Source organism: Schistocerca americana, chromosome X (assembly GCF_021461395.2).
Source record: "Schistocerca americana isolate TAMUIC-IGC-003095 chromosome X, iqSchAmer2.1, whole genome shotgun sequence".
In the NCBI taxonomy this organism is placed as follows: Eukaryota; Metazoa; Arthropoda; class Insecta; order Orthoptera; family Acrididae; genus Schistocerca; species Schistocerca americana.
In genome coordinates, this window is record NC_060130.1 from 869,457,601 (window position 1) to 869,484,055 (window position 26,455).

Here is a 26,455-nt window from a genome sequence, read left to right on the forward strand (position 1 = left end):
CACGTGAAATCAGCGGAAGGAATCACTCGTGATTTCCAAAGTGCTACCAGCCAGCACTGTGACTGTGCGTAGTGAGTTAAAATGAATGGGGTGCAAAGGTACAGCAGTTTCTCACAAGACAGACGTATCTGTAGTTAATGCTAAGCGACGTTCGAGATAATGTAAAGAGCGACGCAACTGTACAATGGGTAACTGGAAATGCGTGATTTAGAGTGATGAATCACCTGTGGCAATCCGATAGAAGGGTTTGAGTTTGGCGAATGCTGGAGTACGTTTCCTAGCATCATGAGTAATGCCAACAGTCAAGTACGGAGGAGGTGGTGTAACGGTATAGGGGTGCTTAGGGTGCGGTCCCCTTATTGTACCGGGCGATCAAAAAGTCAGTATAAATTTGAAAACTTAATAAACCACGGAATAATGTAGACAGAGAGGTAAAAATTGACACACGTGCTTGGAATGACACGTGGTTTTATTAGAACAAAAAAAAAACCAAAGTCCACAAAATGTCCGACAGATGGCGCTGGACAGCAAAACTGCTACCGTGACGGGTGAGACGTACGCCGGTATGTTGCAGAATCGCATCATTCCCAGCCTGGCTGATAAACATCTGCTGGAACGTACGATGTTTATGCAGGATGGCGCTCCACCCCATACTGCTAGACGCGTGAAAGATCTCTTGTGCGCTTCGTTTGGTGATGATCGTGTGCTCAGCCGCCACTTTCGTCATGTTTGGCCTCCCAGGTCCCCAGACCTCAGTTCGTGCGATTATTGGCTTTGGGGTTACCTGAAGTTGCAAGTGTATCGTGATCGACCGACATCTCTAGGAATGCTGAAAGACAACATCCGACGCCAATGCCTCACCATAACTCCGGACATGCTTTACAGTGCTGTTCACAACATTATTCCTCGACTGCAGCTATTGTTGAGGAATGATGGTGGACATATCGAGCTTTGTCTTGCATTGTTATGCTAATTATTGCTAGTCTGATCAGATGAAGCGCCATCTGTCGGACATTTTTTGAACTTTTGTTTTTTTTTTTGGTTCTAATAAAACCATATGTCATTCCAAGCATGTGTGTCAATTTGTGTGATGTATTCAGTTTTCAAATTTATGCTGATTTTTTGATCACCTGGTACTTAAAGAAAAGCTAAATGCTGGAGAATATGAACACATTTTACACAATTGTGACTTCGTAAAATAGAGAAAAATTTCGGAGGTGAAGACTGTATCTGAATGACAATACATATAGTTGTAAAGCGGCATCTGTGAGGCAATGGTTTGTGAAAAATAACATTCCTGAAATGGACTGGCCTGTCCTGAGTCCCGATCTGAAACCTATGGAACACATTTGATGTGAGCGAGAACGTCGACTTCGCTCCAGACCTAGCGTCCAACCTTCTCTGGTTACTGCTCTTGAGGAAGAGTGGACTGCCATTTCTCCACAGAGATTCAGATACCTCATTGAAAGCGTCTCCTACAGAATTCAGGCCGTAGTAAAGGCGGACGGTGAACACACCCTATATTAATGTCCGCTAATAGGTGCCCCGATACTTTTAATCTGATAGAGTATTTTACGGAAAACCAAATACATACACCTAGAGTTGATAGTAGAAGATCCAGGGGAAAAGCAGAAATGGGCGAAGAGGTTAGACAACATAAAGCAGTGGACAGAATTACCAAGGGCTGATCAGCTACTTCATAGACGCATGGTGCGGTCAAGGACATCCATTAAGGCTTTAGGCAGGAGAAGATACTCACACCTCCTCAAACACCTAGTACGCCTGGCCAAGTTTCTGTAGACTTAACTCCAAACACACCACTGTATTCCTCATTCTCGTGAATCTTTAGCGCTACTGCACCTATTATCAGCACATCATCCCTTTGTTTCATCTCTATACATTCTGTACTCTGTCCCAGGGCAATTTTTACCACATCTTCCCCCTTAGATCATGAAATAATTCTTGCGATACAGTTCTTCAGTCAGATGTAGCCAACTACAGCTGAAACTTCCCGGCAGATTAAAACTGTGTGCCCGACCGAGACTCGAACTCGGGACCTTTGCCTTTCGCGGGCAAGTGCTCTACCATCTGAGCTACCGAAGCACGACTCACGCCCCGTCCTCACAGCTTTACTTCTGCCAGTATCTCGTCTCCTATCTTCCAAACTTTACAGAAGCTCTCCTGCGTTTGAGGACAACACAAACACCATATTATCTCGAGGCAGGTACCTGACAAGAGAGAAACACAAAAATTAAACGACTGATGGTAGCAGGGATCTCATTCGCTACCATCTACTCGTACACTATGAGAACAACTGGCATTACTGGTATTAGCTTGTGTAGCAGACTTATATCTACTAGTCATTCTATCATCATCGAAAATCGTAGTTACGCAACCGATCGTTGTCGGAAGTGTACATGTGGGGAAAACAGCGTGCTAGGGCATCCTACAATAAGGGGTTAGGTTGTTTGGGGGAAGAGATCAAACAGTGAGGTCATCGGTCCCATTGGATTATGGAAGGAGAGGGAAAGAAGTCGGCCGTGCCCTTTCAGAGGACCCATCCCGGCATTTACCTGGAGCGATTTAGGGAACTCACGGAAAACCTAAATAAGGATGGCCGGACGCGGGATTGAATCGTCGTCCTCCCGAATGCTTGTCCAGCGTGCTAGCCACTGCGCCACCTCGCTCGGTCTATAATAAGGGTTTCGCTCAAGCGTAGACCGTCAGGCGTATATCTGGAAAATTCTCCTCTTTACTTTTCTCACTGAAAGGCAGTCATGACCATCTAGTTATTTGTTATTCGAATAAGGTGAAACGCGACCCTCTCTTCTAATATTTATTGCACACATGAAATGTAACGGCAGATACGGATATCCGCGTTCTTTGTCTCCATTTTATGTGGTTACGAGCCTTGCGGGGAAAAGCCAGCAACAGCAGTCAATAGAGAGGGTATCATGTTGACACTGTTGTGCTATTCGACTAACCTAGTCTGCTCGCTCTGAACGTAAACTGATTTTCGCAATAGAGTACGTATTACATTGCAGTACGTATCATTCTTTTGTTGTCCGTCGGTATTCAGTTTCACACAGAGCAACAAGACAATTTGGCATAGATTTAAGCCGATATTAAAGCGCTTTATCCTTAGAACGCCAGTCATCGCCAGCCGTAGACTCACGCACCACTCTTGTAATCTACTACTTCGTCCTTGAGACTTCTGTCACCGTCAACGTCAATCAAGGTATTGTGTACGTTTCCCTAGAGAGATCAATATCATGAGTGTCAATGATATTCAGACCATTAGGTCTTACGGTACCAGTTGCTTTTCCTTTATGTAGAGTGATAATCGAACGCTAGGAATTTTTTGCTTTCAACCGCACATTAGTTACGAAATATCTGGTACAAAGTGCTGCGTTGGAAACAGCAAAAATCTGGTAATGAGGTGCTCAAGCAACATGGTCTATAAATGCTTCAATATTTCACTTATATTTTGCAGCTCGTCTGCGCTATACTGAGTGCGATAAACGCGCATAAACAGTAAGTCTGAATGAACTACGGCAAAATAATTACCCCAGCCAGTCGAGCAACAAGACTGACACTCATCTTAATAAACCTGTTATTCGAGTTGCAAGAAGATTTTCAACGCTGCCATTATTTATTCTGAAGACTCTGTGATACTAAGTGCTGGTCTTGTGTGCACCTGACCGAGAAAATGATTAAGTGTCTAATGGCCGGTAATAATTCTTTTACGACATGAGAGCACTAGACTGGAACGCAATGAGATGGTGCATTAGTATTCACTACAGAAAAACGTTTTTACAGTCCTGAAGAGTATAAAAGAATCCTTTGCTAATGTAAAGCGGCAACATAAATGAAGTTCATACTATTTTACAGCCTTCGGCCGGATGAGCTAATGCAGCGCTCTCGGCATCATCACGATGCTACTCAGAACTCGAGTCCACTCGTTGTCACCAGATTTACAAAAGCCACTCCAAATGCTTCTGTGCTGCAACGAAAAATTCAAAATTTTTTTTCTCTCGTACTTCACAAATCTGCCGTCTGTTCCCCGTCAACTCACTTGTAACTGAATGATGAATAAAAGGGGAAACTCTTGAAAGTTTCGCCTGTACCTACCATCACTCAGTTTTCTCGTTTTATCAATAACGAGAAACCCATACTGTGAATGATTCCAGCAATCAGCACATATGTTTACAAAATCATTGAACGACATGTCAATTCTTACACGTTTCTCGTAAATATGTTTTAAATTAAGATTGTCTTGTTTGAAGGCTATAATGAGGTTTGAGTTATCACTAACCAACTGTTCCGGGATTCTGGAATGAATTTAGCTTAGATAAAATACTTCTGCACCCATATAACGACCGAAACAGAAATATTTTCGAGTTTGGTTTTCCACAGCGACATCGTCAAACATGAAGACAGTGTTTGGCTTTGCTTTTTCAGGTGGAGGGATATCACCACTTTCACTGAATGTCGTGCATGTAACACCATCTACACCGCACAGTGTCTCCTGTAACAGCTGATACTTGGGTTGAAACAGTGTTTTTGAGAATACACAAACATGTTCATATCCGACTCCATCCGCATGTGTTAGCAGCGTCATGAGGCCATAAGTCTTCCCGCAATTGGATGGACTTACAAAAATTGCTCGTATACTATCAGGAAGAAGAATTCCGTTCTTCTTCTTCTTCAGGTCTTCTTTTGCGTCTTCACACGATCAGTCACCGACAACAAAGTCCTTGTGATGAGGATGTTTCATCCACCTTGCCATGATAATAATCAGCTGACGTTATGTGCGTATACTTTATAGAAATTCCACGGTGTCTGATTACATTGTACCAATTACGTACCGCTAATATCTCGGAATAACTCCAATCGAGCGAAATGGAGCGGTGAGTAATGACCTTCCACCCGGGAGGAAAGGCTTTCCAAACTAATTTACACTTTCCATGGTTTGGCTGCATTAATTCTGGCAAATGCCGGAATAGAAACTTCCTGGTGTCTCTTCCACGTATTTAAACTTCTTTCATGATCCTTAAAGCAAGTGTTTCCAATGATTAAATTGTGCTCTGCGCAAAATTTTGTCACATGGCTTCCCCTTCCAATGATCTCTCCCAGTCTCTATTTTCCTACTATTCACCTTTCTCTCCCCTTTTCCACTATCAAATTCCAGTCCCTTACCAAAGCCATATTTTTAACTCCTTTAATGTACTGAATAATTTCTTTGAGCTCATGAAACATGTTTCACGATCTCTTCATCATCTGAGGAGCAAGTGCGCGTATAAAACTTGAACCACTGTAATGGATCGTGGTGCGTATTATATCTATCTGGGCTATAACAATTCGTTCACAGTGCTGTTAACAGTAGATTACCAGCATTCATATCTTCTTGCTGATTATTAGTCCTACTCCTGCGTTACGCATGTTTGATTAAGAGCATTCACTTGGATTGAAATCCTATTCGCAACCGAGAAGCACAAAAATGTGACTGTTCTACAGTACTAATTTGTACTAATATATTTACTAACTTGGTTTCAGTTTACAGAGTCAGCGTTAAAAATAAATGATTATTGTCATTAAAGAGGATTCAGTTCTGGTAAACAACTTTGAGAAATATATTACACATGGAGAATGAGATGCAAAAACGGAGCAAATGTCATTTTTGACAGTAGAATCTCAATATAATTGAAAATACACTCCTGAAAATTGAAATAAGAACACCGTGAATTCATTGTCCCAGGAAGGGGAAACTTTATTGACGCATTCCTGGGGTCAGATACATCACATGATCACACTGACAGAACCACAGGCACATAGACACAGGCAACAGAGCATGCACAATGTCGGCACTAGTACAGTGTATATCCACCTTTCGCACCAATGCAGGCTGCTATTCTCCCATGGAGACGATCGTAGAGATGCTGGATGTAGTCCTGTGGAACGGCTTGCCATGCCATTTCCACCTGGCGCCTCAGTTGGACCAGCGTTCGTGCTGGACGTGCAGACCGCGTGAGAAGACGCTTCATCCAGTCCCAAACATGCTCAATGGGGGACAGATCCGGAGATCTTGCTGGCCAGGGTAGTTGACTTACACCTTCTAGAGCACGTTGGGTGGCACGGGATACATGTGGATGTGCATTGTCCTGTTGGAACAGCAAGTTCCCTTGCCGGTCTAGGAATGGTAGAACGATGGGTTCGATGACGGTTTGGATGTACCGTGCACTATTCAGTGTCCCCTCGACGATCACCAGTGGTGTATGGCCAGTGTAGGAGATCGCTCCCCACACCATGATGCCGGATGTTGGCCCTGTGTGCCTCGGTCGTATGCAGTCCTGATTGTGGCGCTCACCTGCACGGCGCCAAACACGCATACGACCATCATTGGCACCAAGGCAGAAGCGACTCTCATCGCTGAAGACGACACGTCTCCATTCGTCCCTCCATTCACGCCTGTCGCGACACCACTGGAGGCGGGCTGCACGATGTTGGGGCGTGAGCGGAAGACGGCCTAACGGTGTGCGGGACCGTAGCCCAGCTTCATGGAGACGGTTGCGAATGGTCCTCGCCGATACCCCAGGAGCAACAGTGTCCCTAATTTGCTGGGAAGTGGCGGTGCGGTCCCCTACGGCACTGCGTAGGATCCTACGGTCTTGGCGTGCATCCGTGCGTCGCTGCGGTCCGGTCCCAGGTCGACGGGCACGTGCACCTTCCGCCGACCACTGGCGACAACATCGATGTACTGTGGAGACCTCACGCCCCACGTGTTGAGCAATTCGGCGGTACGTCCACCCGGCCTCCCGCATGCCCACTATACGCCCTCGCTCAAAGTCCGTCAACTGCACATACGGTTCACGTCCACGCTGTCGCGGCATGCTACCAGTGTTAAAGACTGCGATGGAGCTCCGTATGCCACGGCAAACTGGCTGACACTGACGGCGGCGGTGCACAAATGCTGCGCAGCTAGCGCCATTCGACGGCCAACACCGCGGTTCCTGGTGTGTCCGCTGTGCCGTGCGTGTGATCATTGCTTGTACAGCCCTCTCGCAGTGTCCGGAGCAAGTATGGTGGGTCTGACACACCGGTGTCAATGTGTTCTTTTTTCCATTTCCAGGAGTGTATTTAAAGTAAACAGAAAAAAAAAGTTAAGGAAACCTAAATGAAAATATTAAGAAAAAGTGGTTCAAATGGCTCTGAGCACTATGGGACTAAACATCTGAGGTCACCAGTCCCCTAGAACTTAGAACTACGTAAACCTAACTAACCTAAGGACATTACACACATCCGTGCCCGGGGCAGAATTCGAACCTGCGACCGTAACGGTCGTGCGGTTCCAGACTGAAGCGCCTAGAACCGCTCGCCCACACCGGCCAGTTCAGTTCAATAAGTCACTGTCCTTACAGTAGGTATGACATGCTGGAAAACCATATTACAGTAACGGTGGTCACTCACGTTGCACTTCTTTGATTCTTGAGCGCCAACCTGTACAAAAAAGAATGGGTCAATGATGAACGCAACCGCCAAGCCACACCATACGGTGACATGTTCACCATGCAGAGGAACTTCATGCACAGTGACTGGAGGTGAAGATCCCCATACTTGGCAATTGTGTGCTCACCTCACGTGTCAGAGAAAAATGATTTCCGTCTGTCCAAAGTATGGGCCAGTGCCAACCCTCGTCAACTTCAGTCCTTGCGAGAAAGTGGAGAGCGGAGTCAACAACTCGTTGTGCGTCCTGTGGTGCAAGCTAATGTGCAATACGGATCTTGTACGTATACCATTTTAGAATGGTTCGAAGCATCTTCCGTACAGTAGACCACGGGATGCTCAACCTTCGTGACAAAGCACGCGCACTGCCTGACGATGGGGAATTGCGCGCAGCGTTGTTTGCCATAGCAACAGCGATTTCATCAACCGCTTGTGGTGCGACCGGTCGTCAGCCTCTTCGCGGAGCGACGCCCAGTTCTCTAGTTGATTCCAACTTCTTCATCATGCTCCGCATGGCAGGTGGAGAAAGAGGATCCTTCCGTAATCCTTTCAGGCTGCGATATTTTCGAAGTGCAGCTGCAGGATTACTGTTGTTTTGATAATAGAGCTTCATCAATAATGCACTGCTCCCTCTATCCAAGCTACTGTTGACACGTCAACAAGTGCATTGCGACTGGTCAGGTGTGTGAGGCTATGGGTCACGATGACTGATCACGGAACCTGGTGGCCATAGTTGGAACTGGACAGTGGCGCTGTGACGCATGGAAATCATGCACCTCATACTCTGGAAATTAATGCTGCCAAGTTTGGTATTCGTACGGTAATTACACTACTGCCCATTAAAATTGCTACACCAAGAAGAAATGCAGATGATAAACGGGTATTCATTGGACTAATATATTATACTAGAACTGACATGTGATTACATTTTCATGCAATTTGAGTGCATAGATCCTGAGAAATTAGTACCCAGAAAACCACCTCTGACCGTAATAATGGCCTTGATACGCCTGGGCAATGAGCCAAGCAGAGCTTGGATGGCGAGTACAGGTACAGCTGTCCATGCAGCTTCAGCACGATACCACAGTTCATCAAGAGTAGTGACTGGCCTATTGTGACGAGCCAGTTGCTCGGCCACCATTGAGCAGACGTTTTCAATTGGTGAGAGATCTGGAGAATGTGCTGGCCAGGGCAGCAGTCGAACATTTTCTGTATCCACAAAGGCCCGTACAAGACCTGCAACATGCGGTCGTGCATTATCCTGCTGAAGTGTAGGTTTTCGTAGGGATCGAATGAAAGGTAGAGCCACGGGTCATAACACATCTGAAATGTAACGTCCACTGTTCAGAGTGCCGTTAGTGCGAACAAGAGGTGATCGAGACGTGTAACCAATGGTCCCCCATACCATCACGCCCGGTGATACGCCGGTATGGCGATGACGAATACACGCTTCCAATGTGCGTTCACCGCGATGTCGCCAAACACGGATGCGACCATCATGATGCTGTAAACAGAACCTGGATTCATCCGAAAAATGACGTTTTTCCATTCGTGCACCCACGTTCGTCGTTGAGTACACCATCGCTGGCGCTCCTGTCTGTGATGCAGCGTCAAGGGTAACCGCAGCCATGGTCTCCGAGCTTATAGTCCATGCTGCTGCAAACGTCGTCGACTGTTCGTGCAGATGGTTTGTGTCTTGCAAACGTCCCCATCTGTTGACTCAGAGATCGAGACGTGGCAGCACGATACGTTACAGCCGTGCGGATAAGATGCCTGTCATCTCGACTGCTGGTGATACGAGGCCGTTGGGATCCAGCACCGCCCTTCCGTATTACTCTCCTGAACCCACCGATTCCATATTCTGCTAACAGTCATCGGACCTCGACCAACGCGAGCAGCAATGTCGCGATACGATAAACCGCAATCGCGATAGGCTACAATCCGACTTTTATCAAAGTCGGAAACGTGATGGTATGCATTTCTCCTCCTTACAGAAGACATCACAACAACGTTTCACCAGGCAACGCCGGTCAACTACTGTTTGTGTATTGGGAATTGGTTGGAAAGTTTTCTCGTGTCAGCACGTTGTAGGTGTCACCACCGGCGCCAACGTGTGAATGCTCTGAAAAGCTAATCATTTGCAGAACACAGCATCTTCTTCCTGTCGGTTAAATTTCGCTTCTGTAGCACGTCATCTTCGTGATGTAGCAATTTTAATGGCCAGTAGTGTAGTTTCTTTGTTATAAAGTGATGAATAAGGAAAGTTTAATTATAACCACCTGGTAGTTCTACCAAGCAGTGATGGCAGAATCATTTAATTTAAAAAACCCTGATCACACTGATATCGCTCTTCACTAATTTCCAGTGTACGCAACAAGGCAGCCTGAGGCGCCACGTGGGTACCAGCCCAGTATTCACCCAGCCATAAGTGGGAACCTGCCGGAAAACCACATACAGGCTGGTCGGAACACCGGTCCTGTTCGTTAAACCACCAAGCGGATTCGGCCAGGGACTGGCACGCTGCCCCAGTCCCGGAAGCGGCGTGCTAACAAGCACGGCTATGCGCTTGGCAATGAAATAAATAAGTGTTGGTGGCCCCATACATGCCAGAAAAGTCAATCGCTTTGCCCCTGGTTTGTTGTTTCGTAGCTGCACGCTGTACGCATTGCCTTCTTAATTTGTGTATCGCTGTAGCCATTCCTCTGGAAGATATCTCTCAGGTATTTCAGTTCAGCAGGCAGACTTTTCTTATCGCATATGGCCAGAGACCCACGAAAAAGAGTAATCAGAATAGCGCAGTGTTGGGTCGGGTGATGCAGCTACACGCATGCAAATTAAGATCAACGTGCGCCGTTTTCCCTTACATAGCGTGACCTAACGTACCATCCTGTTCCTTCCGTACTCAAAAGTCCACGAATGGGAGCCAGCCATTTTTCTCCACCTTCATCGTGAATTTTACGTTCTCGTGGATGACGTTGATGTGTCGGAGATATGCATCTAATGACACTCGCTGGAACGTCAGGTCATTTCGACCAACCAATTAGGTTGGACACCCGACAGGTTTATTTTAGTTAAGATCTGAGTGTTTATTTAATTTAATTTACTCGCTTGTTTACCCTCGTCAGATTGGAGCAATGTGATCACAGAGTGCTGTGTCTGTAATGTATTTTTCACGAGAATTCAAGGCGAGATCAAGGCGCTGCGAGTTGTCATTTTTTCGATGTTGTTGTAGGACGCCACCGTAATCATAGATGGACAAAACTACAGCGCCTCTCCTCCCGAACTATTTTGAAGTAGATGTTCAAACCTTTCTTCGGTTTTGTAATGTATGACGTGACGCCTACGCCTTCATGCACAGAAAGATATTATTTTCACTCCAGTCCACACATTTATTCAGTATTACACCTATTTCTCTAACTGAGAAACTGAAAAGGGTTTCTTCATTATTTAGAGCAATATGTAGAAGCGATTCAGGCACTGTCAATTCACTTCAATTGAAAAGCGTCTGCACACGTATGGCAGTTGCTATTTTAAAGTATGGAAGATAAATCATTAACAAATAAGGAAAGTAATAATGGACGTAACACTGGTCGTTGACGGATGGCCGACGTCATATTTCTCTATTGTGGCTGATGCGTTTTTTTTCCAATATGCGCTGGTGGCATGTGCTTGACAAGTCGTGACAGAAGTCAGTAGGTTTTAACTTTGTAATTAGTATGTCAAAATCGGCAGGAATTCTTCAAATGCAGAATGATGATGTTCTATAGCCAGGTTTACGTTACATATCTCTGTGATAAGAACGCTACTACGGTGCTTCTGAAAGTCTTACATATGAGACTCAACTGGTTCATTCGATCTTAAGCATCTAGCAAATTGACTACGAATATAAAAGCAAATGATAAATTTAATCACCATCCTTTTTTATTGTACTTTTGTAAAATATCTAAGTTGACTTACAATGAACAACGGGTTGCGAACTTTTTCTTCCCTTTTCAGAGACACACAGAGACGTAAGTACTACGGAAAAAAGAAAACTCTTGGAGCAGTCGAATAATTTTTACGCTACGCTGAAGACCGATGTCTATTAGAAATCAGTAATGATAGGGATTTCTGCATATGTGACCATCACATCAAGCTGTCAAAATTTGCCAGGAATGACTACTTAATATACAAGTGAGGCAGATTTCCCTCGCATGGATTACATACGATGATTTTTTACGCTCGACTGAAGAATGATACTCGGACTTCTGCAGCATTACGAAAGGTTTATTGCAGCCTTGATTCCTGAAATTCTCAAGTGTGAATGGATGTTGCAAGTCAGTCTGTTCCAGCGTTAAAAAAATGTTTGGGACAGTCCGTTTGATCATGCATGTGTGTGAATCTTATCATTAATACAACTCGAAAAGGGCGTTGCTTAAGCAACGTATAGTTGGGGAGGTTCATTGATAATCGGAAGTGATGGAAAAAAAAATTAGAAGGATGCAAATATATGTAAACTCTATTCACAAAAGCGAATTTCGTCGATCCAAAGAAATCAGATGACAAGAGTTAACTTGCATGATTTAACATGAGTAAGCCCTTCTTGGGAATTCCTTGTGGAATTGAAATACCTGTGTGTACGACAACAGACGAACCAGCACTGTTAGATGTATATGGGACTAGCGAGAACCGCAGATACTCGCCAATAAATGTCAACTTCAGCTACAACTGGCTCTGTCAGAGACCATTCAGCACTTTCTGGGTCCCATACGATGTTATCCATCACTTCTGAAGAAAGGAAATTTGCCTGGAAGATCCGACTCTCCAGCATTTGCAACGCGATATTTTACGTACAGACAGACACTCATTAATATTCAATGTGGAGTAATTGAAAAGTCACATAAAGTAGGAGTTGTGATTTGTAAATGATTAAATTGGTGCCGCAAAACGCCGCTCGATTATGCTAATGGAGTTCGCTTCCCATAACTAGTCAAGGTATGGAATACCATACAACTGAGTGATAATTCAAAAGAGCACATGTCGTAGAGATCAGTTCAGTATGTTATTACGAAATAGTATCATCCAACTGTGCTTGAAATGGTTAAGTCCGTGGAACGTGGACTGTCATATCGTCCGTGCAATCTTTGCGGCATTTCAGGAATAAATTAAAAACACAAAGTGCGACTACATCTTGATATCAGCCAACGCGCAGACAGTGGTCTCACGGATGAAGACATCGTTTTATCAGTAGGATCTGCAGCTCTCAGCCAAGACTGAGCAACAAGTACAGGCCTAAACACCGCTAGATCTAAGTGTATATTTGCCCTACGAATGTTGGGGTGTGCTTACGGGACATAATTGGAATGAGTGCCGTGGAATACTGCAGGACAGGGCATCTGCTCCTTTGTAGCTTCTATATCTACGTCTGTACTCTGCAAGCCACCTTACGGCGTGTGGTGGAGGGTTCTTTGTGTACCACTGCCACTTTCCCCTTTTTCTGCCATAGTCTAGAATGGTTCGGGTGAAGAATGACTGTCGGTAAACCTCCGCATGAGCTGGAATCTCTCATTTTACCCTCATGGTCTTCTGCGAGGCATGCATAAGAGGAAGTAACACACTGATTGACTGTTGCAGGAACTCATGCTCACGGTATTTTGTAGTAGTAAACTACATACTGATGCTGAATGCCTCTCTGAGCATCTACCAATGGAGTAGGCTGAGCATCTCCGTGAAGCTTTCGCGCTTACTAAATGAACCTGTGGCGAAACGCGCTGCTTTCCTTTGGCTCTTCTAAATTTCCTCCATCAATCCTATCTGCTACGGATCTCAGGTTGATGAACAATATTCAAATATTGGTCGAACGAGGATTTTGTAAGCTGCTTCCTTTGCGGGTGGACAACACTTCCCGATGGTTGTTCCGATTAATCTTAGTGTGGCATTTGTCTTACCTGCGAGTAGTTTTGTATGGTCGGTCCTCTTTAAATGGCTCCATGCGCATACTCCTAGATATGGATATGACGGCTTCCAGTGACTGTTTTGCAGTCGTGTGGTCACACAGCAATGGGTTTATCTGCCTATTTATGTACAATACGTTTTACGTTCATTCATTTTGAGGACCAACTGCCGATCCCAGCACCAATAATCAATCCTCTACAGCAGTGGTTCTCAAAGTTGCCGATAACGCTGATCCCCGGTTTATTCGGAAAGTGATCTGCGGACCCCTTGCAATGCTATCTGAAATTTCACACGGTATTAAAAATACTGTACTAATTAGAATTACCACTGACCAGAAGGAGATTAAGAAAAATAATGCAATAAATAATTTATTCTAAAGATACATGGTTGTTGCCTGATGAACGAATTTTCAAATGAAAATACCGCAACTTACAGCAACAGTACAATAATACAGTAAGAATGACATCAAGTCAGTTTCTCTTTGTTGCTTAACAATATAGCAAGTCCCAAGTTTTATTGTATTTATATTTTTACCCTCTTTCAAATTCTAAAGGTGGCAGGGGTAAAATACAGGGAGCGAAAGGCTATTTACAATTTGTACAGAAACCATATGGCAGTTATAAGAGTCGAGGGGCATGAAAGGGAAGCAGTGGTTGGGAAGGGAGTAAGACAGGGTTGTAACCTCTCCCCGATGTTATTCAATCTGTATATTGAGCAAGCAGTAAAGGAAACAAAAGAAAAATTCGGAGTAGGTATTAAAATCCATGGAGAAGAAATAAAAACTTTGAGGTTCGCCGATGACATTGTAATTCTGTCAGAGACAGCAAAGGACTTGGAAGAGCAGTTGAATGGAATGGACAGTGTTTTGAGGAGTATATAAGATAAACATCAACAAAAGCAAAACGAGGATAATGGAATGTAGTCGAATTAAGTCGGGTGATGCTGAGAGAATTAGATTAGGAAATGAGACACTTAAAGTAGTAAAGGAGTTTTGCTATTTGGGGAGTAAAATAACTGATGATGGTCGAAGTAGAGAGGATATAAAATGTAGACTGGCAATGGCAAGGAAAGCGTTTCTGAAGAAGAGAAATTTGTTAACATCGAGTATAGATTTAAGTGTCAGGAAGTCTTTTCTGAAAGTATTTGTATGGAGTGTAGCCATGTATGGAAGTGAAACATGGACGATAAATAGTTTGGACAAGAAGAGAATAGAAGCTTTCGAAATGTGGTGCTACAGAAGAATGCTGAAGATTAGATGGGTAGATCACATAACTAATAATGAGGTATTGAATAGAATTGGGGAGAAGACGAGTTTGTGGCACAACTTGACCAGAAGAAGGGATCGGTTGGTAGGACATGTTCTGAGGCATCAGGGGATCACCAATTTAGTATTGGAGGGCAGCGTGGAGGGTAAAAATCGTAGAGGGAGACCAAGAGATGAATACACTAAGCAGATTCAGAAGGATGTAGGTTGCAGTAGGTACTGGGAGATGAAGAAGCTTGCACAGGATAGAGTAGCATGGAGAGCTGCATCAAATCAGTCTCAGGACTGAAGACCACAACAACAACATATTTTTAATTTTATTTTTAATTGATCACTCATGGAAAATGGAAGAAGCAGAAAATTTTTGCTTCAACAATAATAAGACCGCAGGGCAATATTGTTGTTTAGACTTGTTCTTCCCTTTGCTGGAAAGGAAGCGGTTAAAAACCAATGTTGTTATAATGACATGAATACCCATAGCTCCATACAGGCTTTGATATAAGTCAATGGGGACAGTTGAAAATGTGTGCCCCGTGCCCCGACCGGGACTCGAACCCAGGACCTCCTGCCTACATGGCAGATGCTCTATCAGTCTTTTTTTTATCTCAGTTTTGTTCTATATTGTTGAATTTGTTCAGAGTGGACGTCCGATGACACCCATTTAGGTTCTCCGTTGATCTGTTCACTCAGTTTTTTGTTACAGAGGGTAGCTAACCCTCTGACCAAACACGCTGAGCTACCGTGCCGGCGATCCATCTGAGCCACCGAGGACACAGAGGATAGTGCGACTGCAGGGACGTATCTCTGGCACGCCTCCCGTGAGACTCACATTCCCAATTTATTGTCCCACTATATTGATAGTGCCCCTGCCCATTATAGTCATTACTCGCGGCTTTTTGCCGACTTCCGGAAGAGTTCGGGCACTGTTTGTGCATCCGCACAGAATAAGGTGGTCAAATGGCCGGTGAATCTTAACTATATATATGTTGTGTCAGTATGTCGTTTTGATACTTTTAATCTTTTCACAAACTGATTGAATCAAAGCAATGTTCTTATTTCTCTGTTGCGACCTATCTTTCAAGATAATTTTACGTTAACCGCACCGGTTTTGAGTCAAGAGTTACTTGCAGAGGCGGATCTAGGAACATATTTTGGGAGGAGTTCCTCGTGACTTTTTTAGAAATTCCACAATTGGGGAGGGTAGGGGAGGGGTTGAGACTTGACCTTAATAAGCAGAGGAATGACTGACTTTTACTTTCTTAAACTGACATTGGTGGTAGTGGTGGGGAGTTTTTCGCCACTTGAAGATAAAATTCATGAAATTCCGACGCGTTGGGCAGTTAATGTACAAGTGCTTTTCAAAAAGTTCGCTAACAAAGAAGGCTTTCCTCCCATGACGTCGCCTGTATAACGGTTGACCTGCTTCAGGAGAGAAATTTAGTAAAGTAAGAAAACATTTAAATTTACAAACGTTGGTATAATTTCTAATTGCATTCTTTTTAGTAAGTGAAAAAATACTTCTTGCATAACATCTATGGGTTCCATTTTATTACAACACATTTCAGTTTGCGTCTCGGACCCCCTGGCTAGGTGCCGCAGATCCCCAGGGGGTCTCAGAAACAATATTTTACAGTTCTTCTTCCAATTCGCTACAATTTTCTAACGTTGTGACTGCACCGTATACAACAGTATCAACCGCGTAGATCTTCCGAAGGTATCCAGCAGGTATGTTGGGAAAAGTAGTATTCCTACAGTACTCCTTTGGGGTATGCCCGGAGTTACTTCTACGTCTGAAGAATTCCCTCCAGCTGGTCTGATATTTCGTATGCCTTTACTTAGTTCATCAGGAGGCAGTGTATTGTATCGAACGTCTCTAGGAAGTCAAGGAATACGGCATCAATTTTGGGGCCGCTATCTACTGCTTTCTGCGTCTCGTCGGCGAACAGAGCGAACTGGCTATCACACTGTCATTGTTCTCGGAATCCATGCTGACTCCTGCAGAAGAGATTTTCGGCCTCTAGAAATGTCGTAATATGTGAGAACATTACAGATTCCTAAATTATACAACAGACCGACGTTAGAGATATAAGAGTATAGTTTTGTAGATCTACTCGTAAGAGTCACTTCTCCATGGCATTCTTAGGCTTTTCAGAGGCTTGTCACGAAAGAAGGATTCATTGTTGGGCTGTAATCAAAGAGACAGAATTCCAGAGAGATGTGACATCGCGACTGGAGTGAAGCAAACTGAAGAAACATCTGCCATAGTTTCTTAAGTAAAAAGGAACAGGAATGATATAGGATTAAGACGGATAATGTGTCAAATAACTAAAAATAACGACCAACTGTTAATGTTTAGCGGCTTCACCCAGAAGAGCAATTAGCCCTGGTTATGACGGACTACCTGATACACATCGTCTTCCAACAGTTACTATAACCCACAGATATAAATACTGCAGTCCCAGACGATCTATAGGGGACAACCAGAACATAGAATGGTTCCATTCAAGAGTAATCACCATACATGTCAACAAATTTATCCCACCGGGAGAAGATACGATCAATTCCTGTTTTGCAGAGCGCGGTCGGCCGCTGACGAATCCACAACCGCACCCATTCTTGCACCTCACAGGCCCCCGCGCTCTAGAGGGGTACGCCAACAACTAGGCCACGCACTGCGTTTAGTACCGGGTCTTTCCGCTGATGTATGCGCTATATTGTACATTCTGCTAAGTCATTTAGAGAAATCATCAACAGTTCCAAATTAGGTTATTCAAACGGCGATTCACATCCGCTGCTATGAACAACGAATGGATTGCCTTAACCAGCGCAGCATCTCGCTCGATAAGAAATCTGTAATTAGTACAAGAAAGAGCATACACTTTCGAGTAACACTCTAGGAAATTGCATGTTTCTCAGAAAAATTAATGGTGTCCCATGCTACCATGAGATAATATTAGCAGGAAGACAGACTCAGCCGGACATGTAAGAGACGTTTCGTCTTTCAGCCAAGATGTAGGTAAGGTCAGGCGCGTCCTTCAGATGCTCTTTCCTTGTCTGGATTCAGGTATTTGAATATTTCATGTGTGAATAATAATCATGTTTAACATTTCTCCACTACTGGCCATTAAAATTGCTACACCAAGAAGAAATGCAGATAATAAACTGGTATTCATTCAACAAATATATTCTACTAGAACTGACATGTGAGTACATTTTCACGCAATTTGGGTGCATAGATCCTGAGAAATCAGTACCCAGAACAACCACCTCTGACCGTAATAACGGCCTTGATACGCCTGGGCAATGAGTCAAACAGAGCTTGGATGCCGTGTACAAGTACAGCTGCCCATGCAGCTTCAACACGATACCACAGTTCATCAAGAGTAGTGACTGGTGTATTGCGACGAGCCAGTTGCTCGGCCACCATTGAGCAGACGTTTTCAATTGGTGAGAGATCTAGAGAATGTGCTGGCCATGGCAGCAGTCGAACATTTTCTGTATCCACAAAGGCCCGTACAGGACCTGCAACATGCGGTCGTGCATTATCCCGCTGAGATGTGGGATTTCGCGGGGATCGAATGAAGGGTAGAGCCAAGGGTCGCACCACATCTGAAATGTAACGTCCACTGTTCAAAGTGCCGTCAATGCGAACAAAAGGTGACCGAGACGTGTAGCCAATGGCACCCCATACCATCACGCCGGGTGATACGCCAGTATGACGATGACGAATACACGCTTCCAATGCGAATTCACCGCGATGTTGCCAAACACGGATGCGACCATCATGATGCTGTAAACAGAATCTGGATTCATCCGTAAAAATGACGTTTTTCCATTCGTGCACCCAGGTTCGTCGTCGAGCACACCATCGCAGGCGCTCCTGTCTGTGATGCAGCGTCAAGGGTAACAACAGCCACGGTCTCCGAGCTGATAGTCCATGCTGCTGCAAACGTCGTCGAACTATTCGTGCAGATGGTTGTCGTCTCGCAAACGTCCCCATCTGTTTACTCAGGGATCGAGACGTGGCTGCACGATCCGTTACAGCCATGTGCATAAGATGCCTGTCATCTCGACTGCTAGTGATACGAGGCCGTTGAGATCCAGCACGGCGTTCCGTATTACCCTCCTGAACCCACCGATTCCATATTCTGCTAACAGTCATTGGATCTCGACCAACGCGAGCAATAATGTCGCGATACGATAAACCGCAATCGCGGTAGGCTACAATCCGATCTTTATCAAACTCGGAAACGTGATGGTACGCATTTCTCCTCCTTACACGAGGCATCACAACAACGTTTCACCAGGCAAAGCCAATCAACTGTTGTTTGTGTATGAGAAATCGGTTGGAAACTTTCCTCATGTCAGCACGTTGTAGGTGTCGCCACCGGCGCCAACCTTGCGTGAATGCTCCGAAAAGCTAATCATTTGCACATCACAGCATCTTCTTCCTGTCGGTTAAATTTCGCTTCTTTAGCACGTCATCTTCGTGGTGTAGCAGTTTTAATGGCCAGTAGTGTATTTCAGCCTTTGTATGTTAGGGGTATTTGTTGTAACTACTCCCACCTGATTTTTCGTGCGTGTTAATGTTTGACAAGGAACCACTTGAGTGCAAGATCACAAGCTCAATCTTTAGTATGGCTCATTTCAAAGTGCTGTGCAAACAATTATGAAAGGAAAAATATTAGCTGCTAATGACTCACCATGTGCATCAGGAGGGCGACAGAAAACGAGTGTCCGGGAGATGCAGAGATGAACCTTCTATGTATTACACTTCACAGAATGGACATCGTCGACATTCGAGAAATGTTCAAAACAAACCACTGACTTTCACCATGAACACCGAACGAGAAATGGCGCCCCCACAGCGATCACAAAAAAATGGTTCAAATGGCTCTGAGCATTATGGGACTCAACTTCTTAGGTCATCAGTCCCCTAGAACTTAGAACTACTTAAACCTAACTAACCTAAGGACATCACACACACCCATGCCAGAGGCAGGATTCGAACCTGCGACCGTAGCGGCCGCGCGGTTCCAGTCTGTAACGCGTAGAACCGCATGGCCACACCGGCCGTCCAGCGATCACAAACGTTCGCACCATCAAGATAGAAGGGCAACTCCTTGCGAGTTATAAACCGTGAAGGTCGTTCAGCTAGGTACCCACTCTTAAAAAATGCATATACACAGATGTTGGTGTAACGGGGTGGTGAGAACTGATGTAACGTGATAGCATGCAACCGAATGAGAAACAGGTTGTCCTGGAGCTTATCGTGCAACTGGCTATCCATTAAGGCGTAGCTGTAGATAGTGCGATAATATGTTTTATAGGCACGGATAAAACAGACATCTAGAGGCTGTGGTTCCAGGTCGTATGAAGTGCAATTTCACACATTTCTCCGGTGGGATACTTTGCTCTAAAGGAACACAGACCAGGAATCGAACAAAAGCAATTTATTTTGACCAGCTATTGGTCAAAAGCAGTGCTTATACCATAGCTAAAGTTCTGTTATGCCCATTTCCCACTCTTATTTGCTGTGACGTAAACATTTCTTACTGGCCTCACAAGATCACGCATACGAGAAGGAATAGCAGGGGGCAGGACACCGCCAGCTTCTCGCAGCACAATAAATGACTTTCCAACCAATTTATCATCCAGATTAACAGTCGTCATTATTGTACAAGAATGCGTTAAGACATTGATGTTAGTTGATCTTGATACAACTCTCTTGGTATCTTTAAAAATGTTCAAATGTGTGTGAATTCCTAAGGGACCAAACTGCTGAGGTCATCGGTCGCTAGACTTACACACTACTTAAACTAACTTATGCTAAGAACAACACACACACACACACACACACACACACACACACACACCCATGCCCGAGGGAGGACTCGAACCTCCGGCGGGAGGGGCCGCGCAATCAGTGACATGGCGCCTCTAACCGCGCGGCCACTCCGCGTGGCGTTGGTATCTTTAATTTCCGGGTTTTCTTTCATTCGCATTTCCTCTTGAAATGCCGATTGGTTGGAGCTGAAAACAAATTCCTTACTGAACGATGGGATCAGTTTGTTTATCTCATCTACAAATTTTCTTGTCGATTCTGCAGTGTGCTGTGAATAGTCAAGTCGAAGTTTTGTTTGAAATTTCGTTATGTTACGTCTTCCAATCCTGTACCACTGTTTGAAGTTATGCAACCATCCATTGCTTCAGTTGGAATCACTGTAGTCTAGTCAAGCGTAATTTTATGTACATAACTTTTTTTTACTGTACTGGGGATGATCTTCGATCCGACAGGGTAGCCGGGAGCGCTAACGCGCTGCTTCCTGGACTCGGGTAGGCGCGCCGGCCCCGGATCGAATCCGCCCGGCGGATTAACGACGGGGGCAGGTGTGCCGGCCAGCCTGGATGTGGTTTTAGGCGGTTTTCCACATCCCGCTAGGTGACTACCGGGCTGGTCCCCATGTTCCGCCTCAGTTACCACTTTCGCACTATTCCATGGATTACACTCGACGCACACAGTTGGGGTGCACTAATTCCGTCCCGGCGGGTACGGGATGGCGGCAGGAAGGGCATCCGGCCACCCCTTAAACATTAACATGCCAAATCCGAGTAACGATGGCTGTGACTGCGGGACAAGGCTCAAGCGATAGAAATACTAGGGAAGATCTTTCACGTACGCAATTACGTTTAGCGCCCACATCTTGGACAACTATGGTTCTTTACTACGTTTCAGTGCAGACGTGATTTGAGACTCTTTTACTAGCAAGGATGATGAACTGCATGGCTCGACATCTGTTTCAGTATCACTTTTATTTGTTAAACACGTAACGTCATCATTGAACTTCTCATGCACATAGACCGCACAGTCGAGCGTATACGACAGCACACATTCCACAGACTCATCTTGCAGAAACGCTAATATTTCATCTGCCACTTCGTTGTCACTCTGAAAAATTCCTTGGGGTCCTTTTTGACGAATTGTGAACTTCGTAAACTGTTGTTGTAGATATAATGCAGTATTTGCTTTGTTTATCATTGTCATTGCTTAGCTTTGTATAAACACCACTAGCAGTGTACCACTACTGTGTTTTACTAGTCGACTGAGCAGTTCAACTACGATCCATACCCACATGCTGTGCTCACCATTGGATACCTCCAGGCCCGACACTAGTTATTAGCAGCCAATATTGTGGCTGCATGGTAGACAATATGTGGGGCGTCGAATGCCGAACGCCGTACATCATTGCCTTTTTGCGACCTCGCACTCAAGAAGTTTCTTCTGGGTGCCATGTGGAGTGGTAGCACAAAGCGACTTAGTCTTTCTGAACTGTTAGGACACTTAATTGACCATAAATGTTTCAACTTTATTCAAGGCGAATATTTCTGGCTCACAGCATTAATTCAGTTTCATCGGTTTGCTGATTTACAGCAGGTTTTGTGCCAGTGCTTTTGTTTCGGTAACCCATCACGTTGTCTGTATTAGTAACTGAGCATTCTATTCTTCCAGTTGATATTAAATGTTTGCGCCTTCAGCGCTTGTTTACCAGACATGTGGATTAGTTGTAGGAGTACTTTTCTTTGAAAAGATGAGTTTTCTTTTGTCCACATGTCTACCATGTGTAACCACTAGTCTCTCACACAGCGCACATGTTCTTGTATCATTAACTAACGTATGAAGCAATATACTACATGCACAGTACGCGGCTTTGCCAGTCGAATGAATACCTACATGCAGTGGCAATTTCCTCCCATTTCATTCAAAATAAATTAAAAATAGGCCGGCCGGTGTGGCCGTGCGGTTAAAGGCGCATCAGTCTGGAACCGCGTGACCGCTACGGTCGCAGGTTCGAATCCTGCCTCGGGCATGGATGTGTGTGTTGTCCTTAGGTTAGTTAGGTTTAATTAGTTCTAAGTTCTAGGCGACTGATGACCCCAGAAGTTAAGTCGCATAGTGCTCAGAGCCATTTGAGCCAATTAAAAATATTTATTTGATTTCATGTCTGTCCGTGGTTGAGGATCACCCTTTCTGCTGAACCTATACTAGTCACATAGATATCTTTCCTGTGGTACAGAGAGCAACAACAGATGTGTTAATGATATCTTTTGTGTATCCACTGCACGCACTGAGGCACGCATTTTCCAACCTTTCACATTCCATCGGATATTAAAAGCAGTCCTAAACGAGTGGACAGTTTTATGTGCATCAGTTTCTCTCTGTTACTGAACCTCTACGTCATTTATATCGTAAGTGGGGACCATTAGGTTGATTATCTTTATCTGTAGTGCTGCGTTAATAAATCCGAAAATGGTTCAAATGGCTCTGAGCACTATGGGACTTAACTTCTAAGGTCATCAATCCTCTAGAACTTAGAACTACTTAAACCTAACTAGCCTAAGGACATCACACACATCCATGTCCGAGGCAGTATTCGAACCTGCGACCGTAGCGGTCGCGCGGTTCCAGGCTGTAGCGCCTAGAACCACCCCGGCTGGCCAATAAATCCGAAACACAGTCTTTTATATTACAGTGCAATCCCAAATCCTTATCTAAATTTCATGATTTTTAATAATTGCTTTATCAGTTGCATTTTATAAATATTTCACCCAGAAAATCCAGCCAGCATTAACTACCAAATAAGGAGGAGGGGGATAGTAGTGTTTAACGTCCCGTGAACAGCGAGGTCAGTAGAGACGGAACACAAGCTCGGATTAGGGAAGGGTGGGGAAGGAAATCGGCCGTGCCCTTTCACAGGAACCATCCCGACATTTGCCTGAAACGATTTAGGGAAATTACGGAAAACCTAAATCAGGATGGCCGGAGACGGGTTTGAAGAGTAGTCCATCCAATGCGAGTCCAGTGTGCTAACCACTGCACCACCTCGCTCAGTACCAAATAACTAAGTACCTTTCATGTCCGTACAACTATTGACTATGTCACAACTGTAAATGACGTGTGTAATGTAATTTGTTAGTTCCAGTACCAGATACATCATAAGCTTGTGACTACATCATACGTATCTGCGGAATATCGATAATTTGTTTTCTCTAAGAACAGTTAGGAATGGAGGCCTTCCACATGATTACGATAGTACAGTCATCGAATCATGTCGAGGATAAAATAATAACTTGCCGTTCATGCAGTTACAGGAACAATATCATTCAAACTTCATACTGTCCTTTTTCGTGTAGTGGACCGATGGCCCAACGAGACATATAATCAGCAATGCATGGAGGGTGAAATCCAGACAGAGGAGGTTCTGCAACATTTTGGTACATGAAATTTCGGTCGTCCAGAGACCGTTGCAGACGGCCGAAGCGGTTAAGGCAACCGCTCACGAGAGGCGGTAAATCTGGCTTCGAGTCTCAGTCCAGCACAAATTTTCAACTTTCGCCATTGCATTTCCACAACGCCCTGTGGGGCTGGAAGTCACTAGTTTCCCATCTACACCTGCCCTTCCCTTCCCATTCCTCTATTTCATATACCATGTTTTGGGCCTACCCAGCCGGCTGCTGTGGCCGAGTGGTTCTAGGCGCTTCCGTCCGGAACCGCGCTGCTTCTACGGTCGCAGGCTCGAATCCTGCCTCGGGCACGGATGTGTGTGATGTCCTTAGGTTAGTTAGTTCTAGGTCTAGGGGATTGATGACCTCGGATGTTAATTCCCATAGTGCTTCGAGCCATTTGAACCATTTTTTGGGCCTAACCATTCAGGTTACAATGAAAATGAACCAGGGTGTTTATTTTAACATTCTTGGTGACCGAACATTCTCCCACATCTTCGTAACGAGTATGTTGCGGATACTCTTGTCTTCTAAGACGACAACAGTCGTGTTAATAGGACTGCAAGAATACGTTGCTAGTGTAACGAACATCCAGGTCTCTGTCACCTCGACTGGCCATTTAAATCACCAGTTTTCATCTGAGAAAACTCCGCCCCGATAGCTGAATGGTCAGTGTGACAGACTGCCGTCCTAAGAGGCCCGGGTTCGATTCCCGGCTGGGTCGGGGATTTTCTCCGCTCAGGGACTGGGTGTTGTGTTGTCTTCATCATCATTTCATCCCCATCCGGGGCGCAGGTCACCCAATGTGGCGTCGAATGTAATAAGACCTGCAGCAAGGTGACCGGACCTGCCCCGTAAGGGGCCTCTGGGCCTATAACGCCAAATGCTCATTTCCATTTCCATATGAGATAGTCTAGATAGTCTGGGACTATCTGGACCAGCGGGTGGAAAGTAGGAGAGAACTTGCCGCAATTTGGTAGCTCTGCCGGACGCAATCATCAGTGTGTGGCTTTAGCTGGACATGGCACACGTAAAGAAGCTCCGAGCTGAGGACACCATTATTGCTAGAGGGGTTGGTTGGTTGGGTTAAGGATTAAAGTGACCAAACTACAAAGGTCATCGGTCCCTTGTTTCATAAAAACACAGAGTACATTGAAACTATCCGCTAGTCAGGCGAAGCACTAAAATAAAAATTCCGGGGGAAGAAAAAGCCTCAAGGTCAATGGTGAGGCAACACGGAAAACGGAGCACAGCAACAAAAACAACACAGAAAAGAAAGGCAGAAGGAATTAAAACTGTACAGCAGAGGACTGTGGCTGGCTGATCACGAAAATAATAGGATGAGCCAGCCACCCTGCAACACGTTAAAAACCTCCAGCCTAAAAGATTAGGGTGGAGTCGAAGTACAACACAAAACTAAGTAAAATATACAGCACAAAAGAGGGTGACGCAAGAAAATTAGAGGGACCTATAAAAGCCACTTGCTCGAATAAAACTTAAAACACGATCTGCCGTAGAGACATTGTCACCTAAAAGAGATGATAAATCACCCAGGAGATTAAAAGTTCGCCTGAGGGCGGTTAAAAGAGGACATTCCAACAATATATGGGCCACCGTCATGTTTGCACCACAGCGACAATAAGGGGGGTCCTCTCGACGCAGCAGATGACCATGCGTCAGCCGCTAGAGGGGTGTTACACGGTATTAACGAGATGTCTTCTGGGCGACAAATTTTTTGTTCGGTGTGCTTATGTGACATAGGGATACGTTAAGAACGTATAAGCAGAATGAGAGAAAAAGCGCCGTACCTGTATGCAGCTGATGGTGTCGAGCAGCGGATTGTGGCGGCGCGCGGGCGGGCGGCGGTAGCGCTTGCACGGGTGGTAGACGATGGTGAGGTCGTCCTTGGCACCCTGCGGCACCATCGCCGCGTCCGCGTCCACGCTGAACTCGATGGCCGCCGTCGCCGACGCCGACGTCGACGCAGACGTAGACGCCGCCGGCGCCGCAGGGCCCGACATGGCGCCCAGTTCCAAAGCACTACCACCGATCACGGCTCGCCTGTAGGCCAACAGAACACATCCACATGTATGACTGACCAGCAACTGGCATTAAACAGAAAAATGGAAAAATGGTTTACGTAGTATTACGCTTCAAACAGAGTGGTAAGGCAAACTTGGAGAACTACCATACAGTTCATTTGTTATCACGTTTTTACAAACTCCTGACTAAAATTATAACAAACCGCTTCACAAGAGAGCTGGATTTGTATCAACCCGTTAAGAGAACGATATTTCAAAAAATGGTTCAAATGGCTCTGAGCACTATGGGACTTAATATCTGAGGTCATCAGTCCCCTAGAACTGAGAGCTACTTAAACCTAACTAACCTAAGGACATCACACACATCCATGCCCGAGGCAGGATTCGAACCTGCGACCGTAGCGGTCGCGCGGTCACAGACTGAAGCACC

The 26,455-nt window shown here is 45.1% G+C and overlaps 1 protein-coding gene across 1 annotated transcript in view; it reads right to left on the reverse strand.

Moving 5' to 3' along the window:
• The window catches only part of LOC124556361, a 118,435-nt gene extending 92,519 nt beyond the window's left edge, over positions 1-25,916 (reverse strand). The window contains exon 1 of the mRNA XM_047130327.1: positions 25,792-25,916. Coding sequence (XP_046986283.1) covers positions 25,792-25,908 — 117 coding nt within the window. The 5' untranslated portion in view covers positions 25,909-25,916. The remainder of the gene's footprint in view (positions 1-25,791) is intronic.
• Between the last annotated feature and the right edge of the window lie 539 nt (positions 25,917-26,455).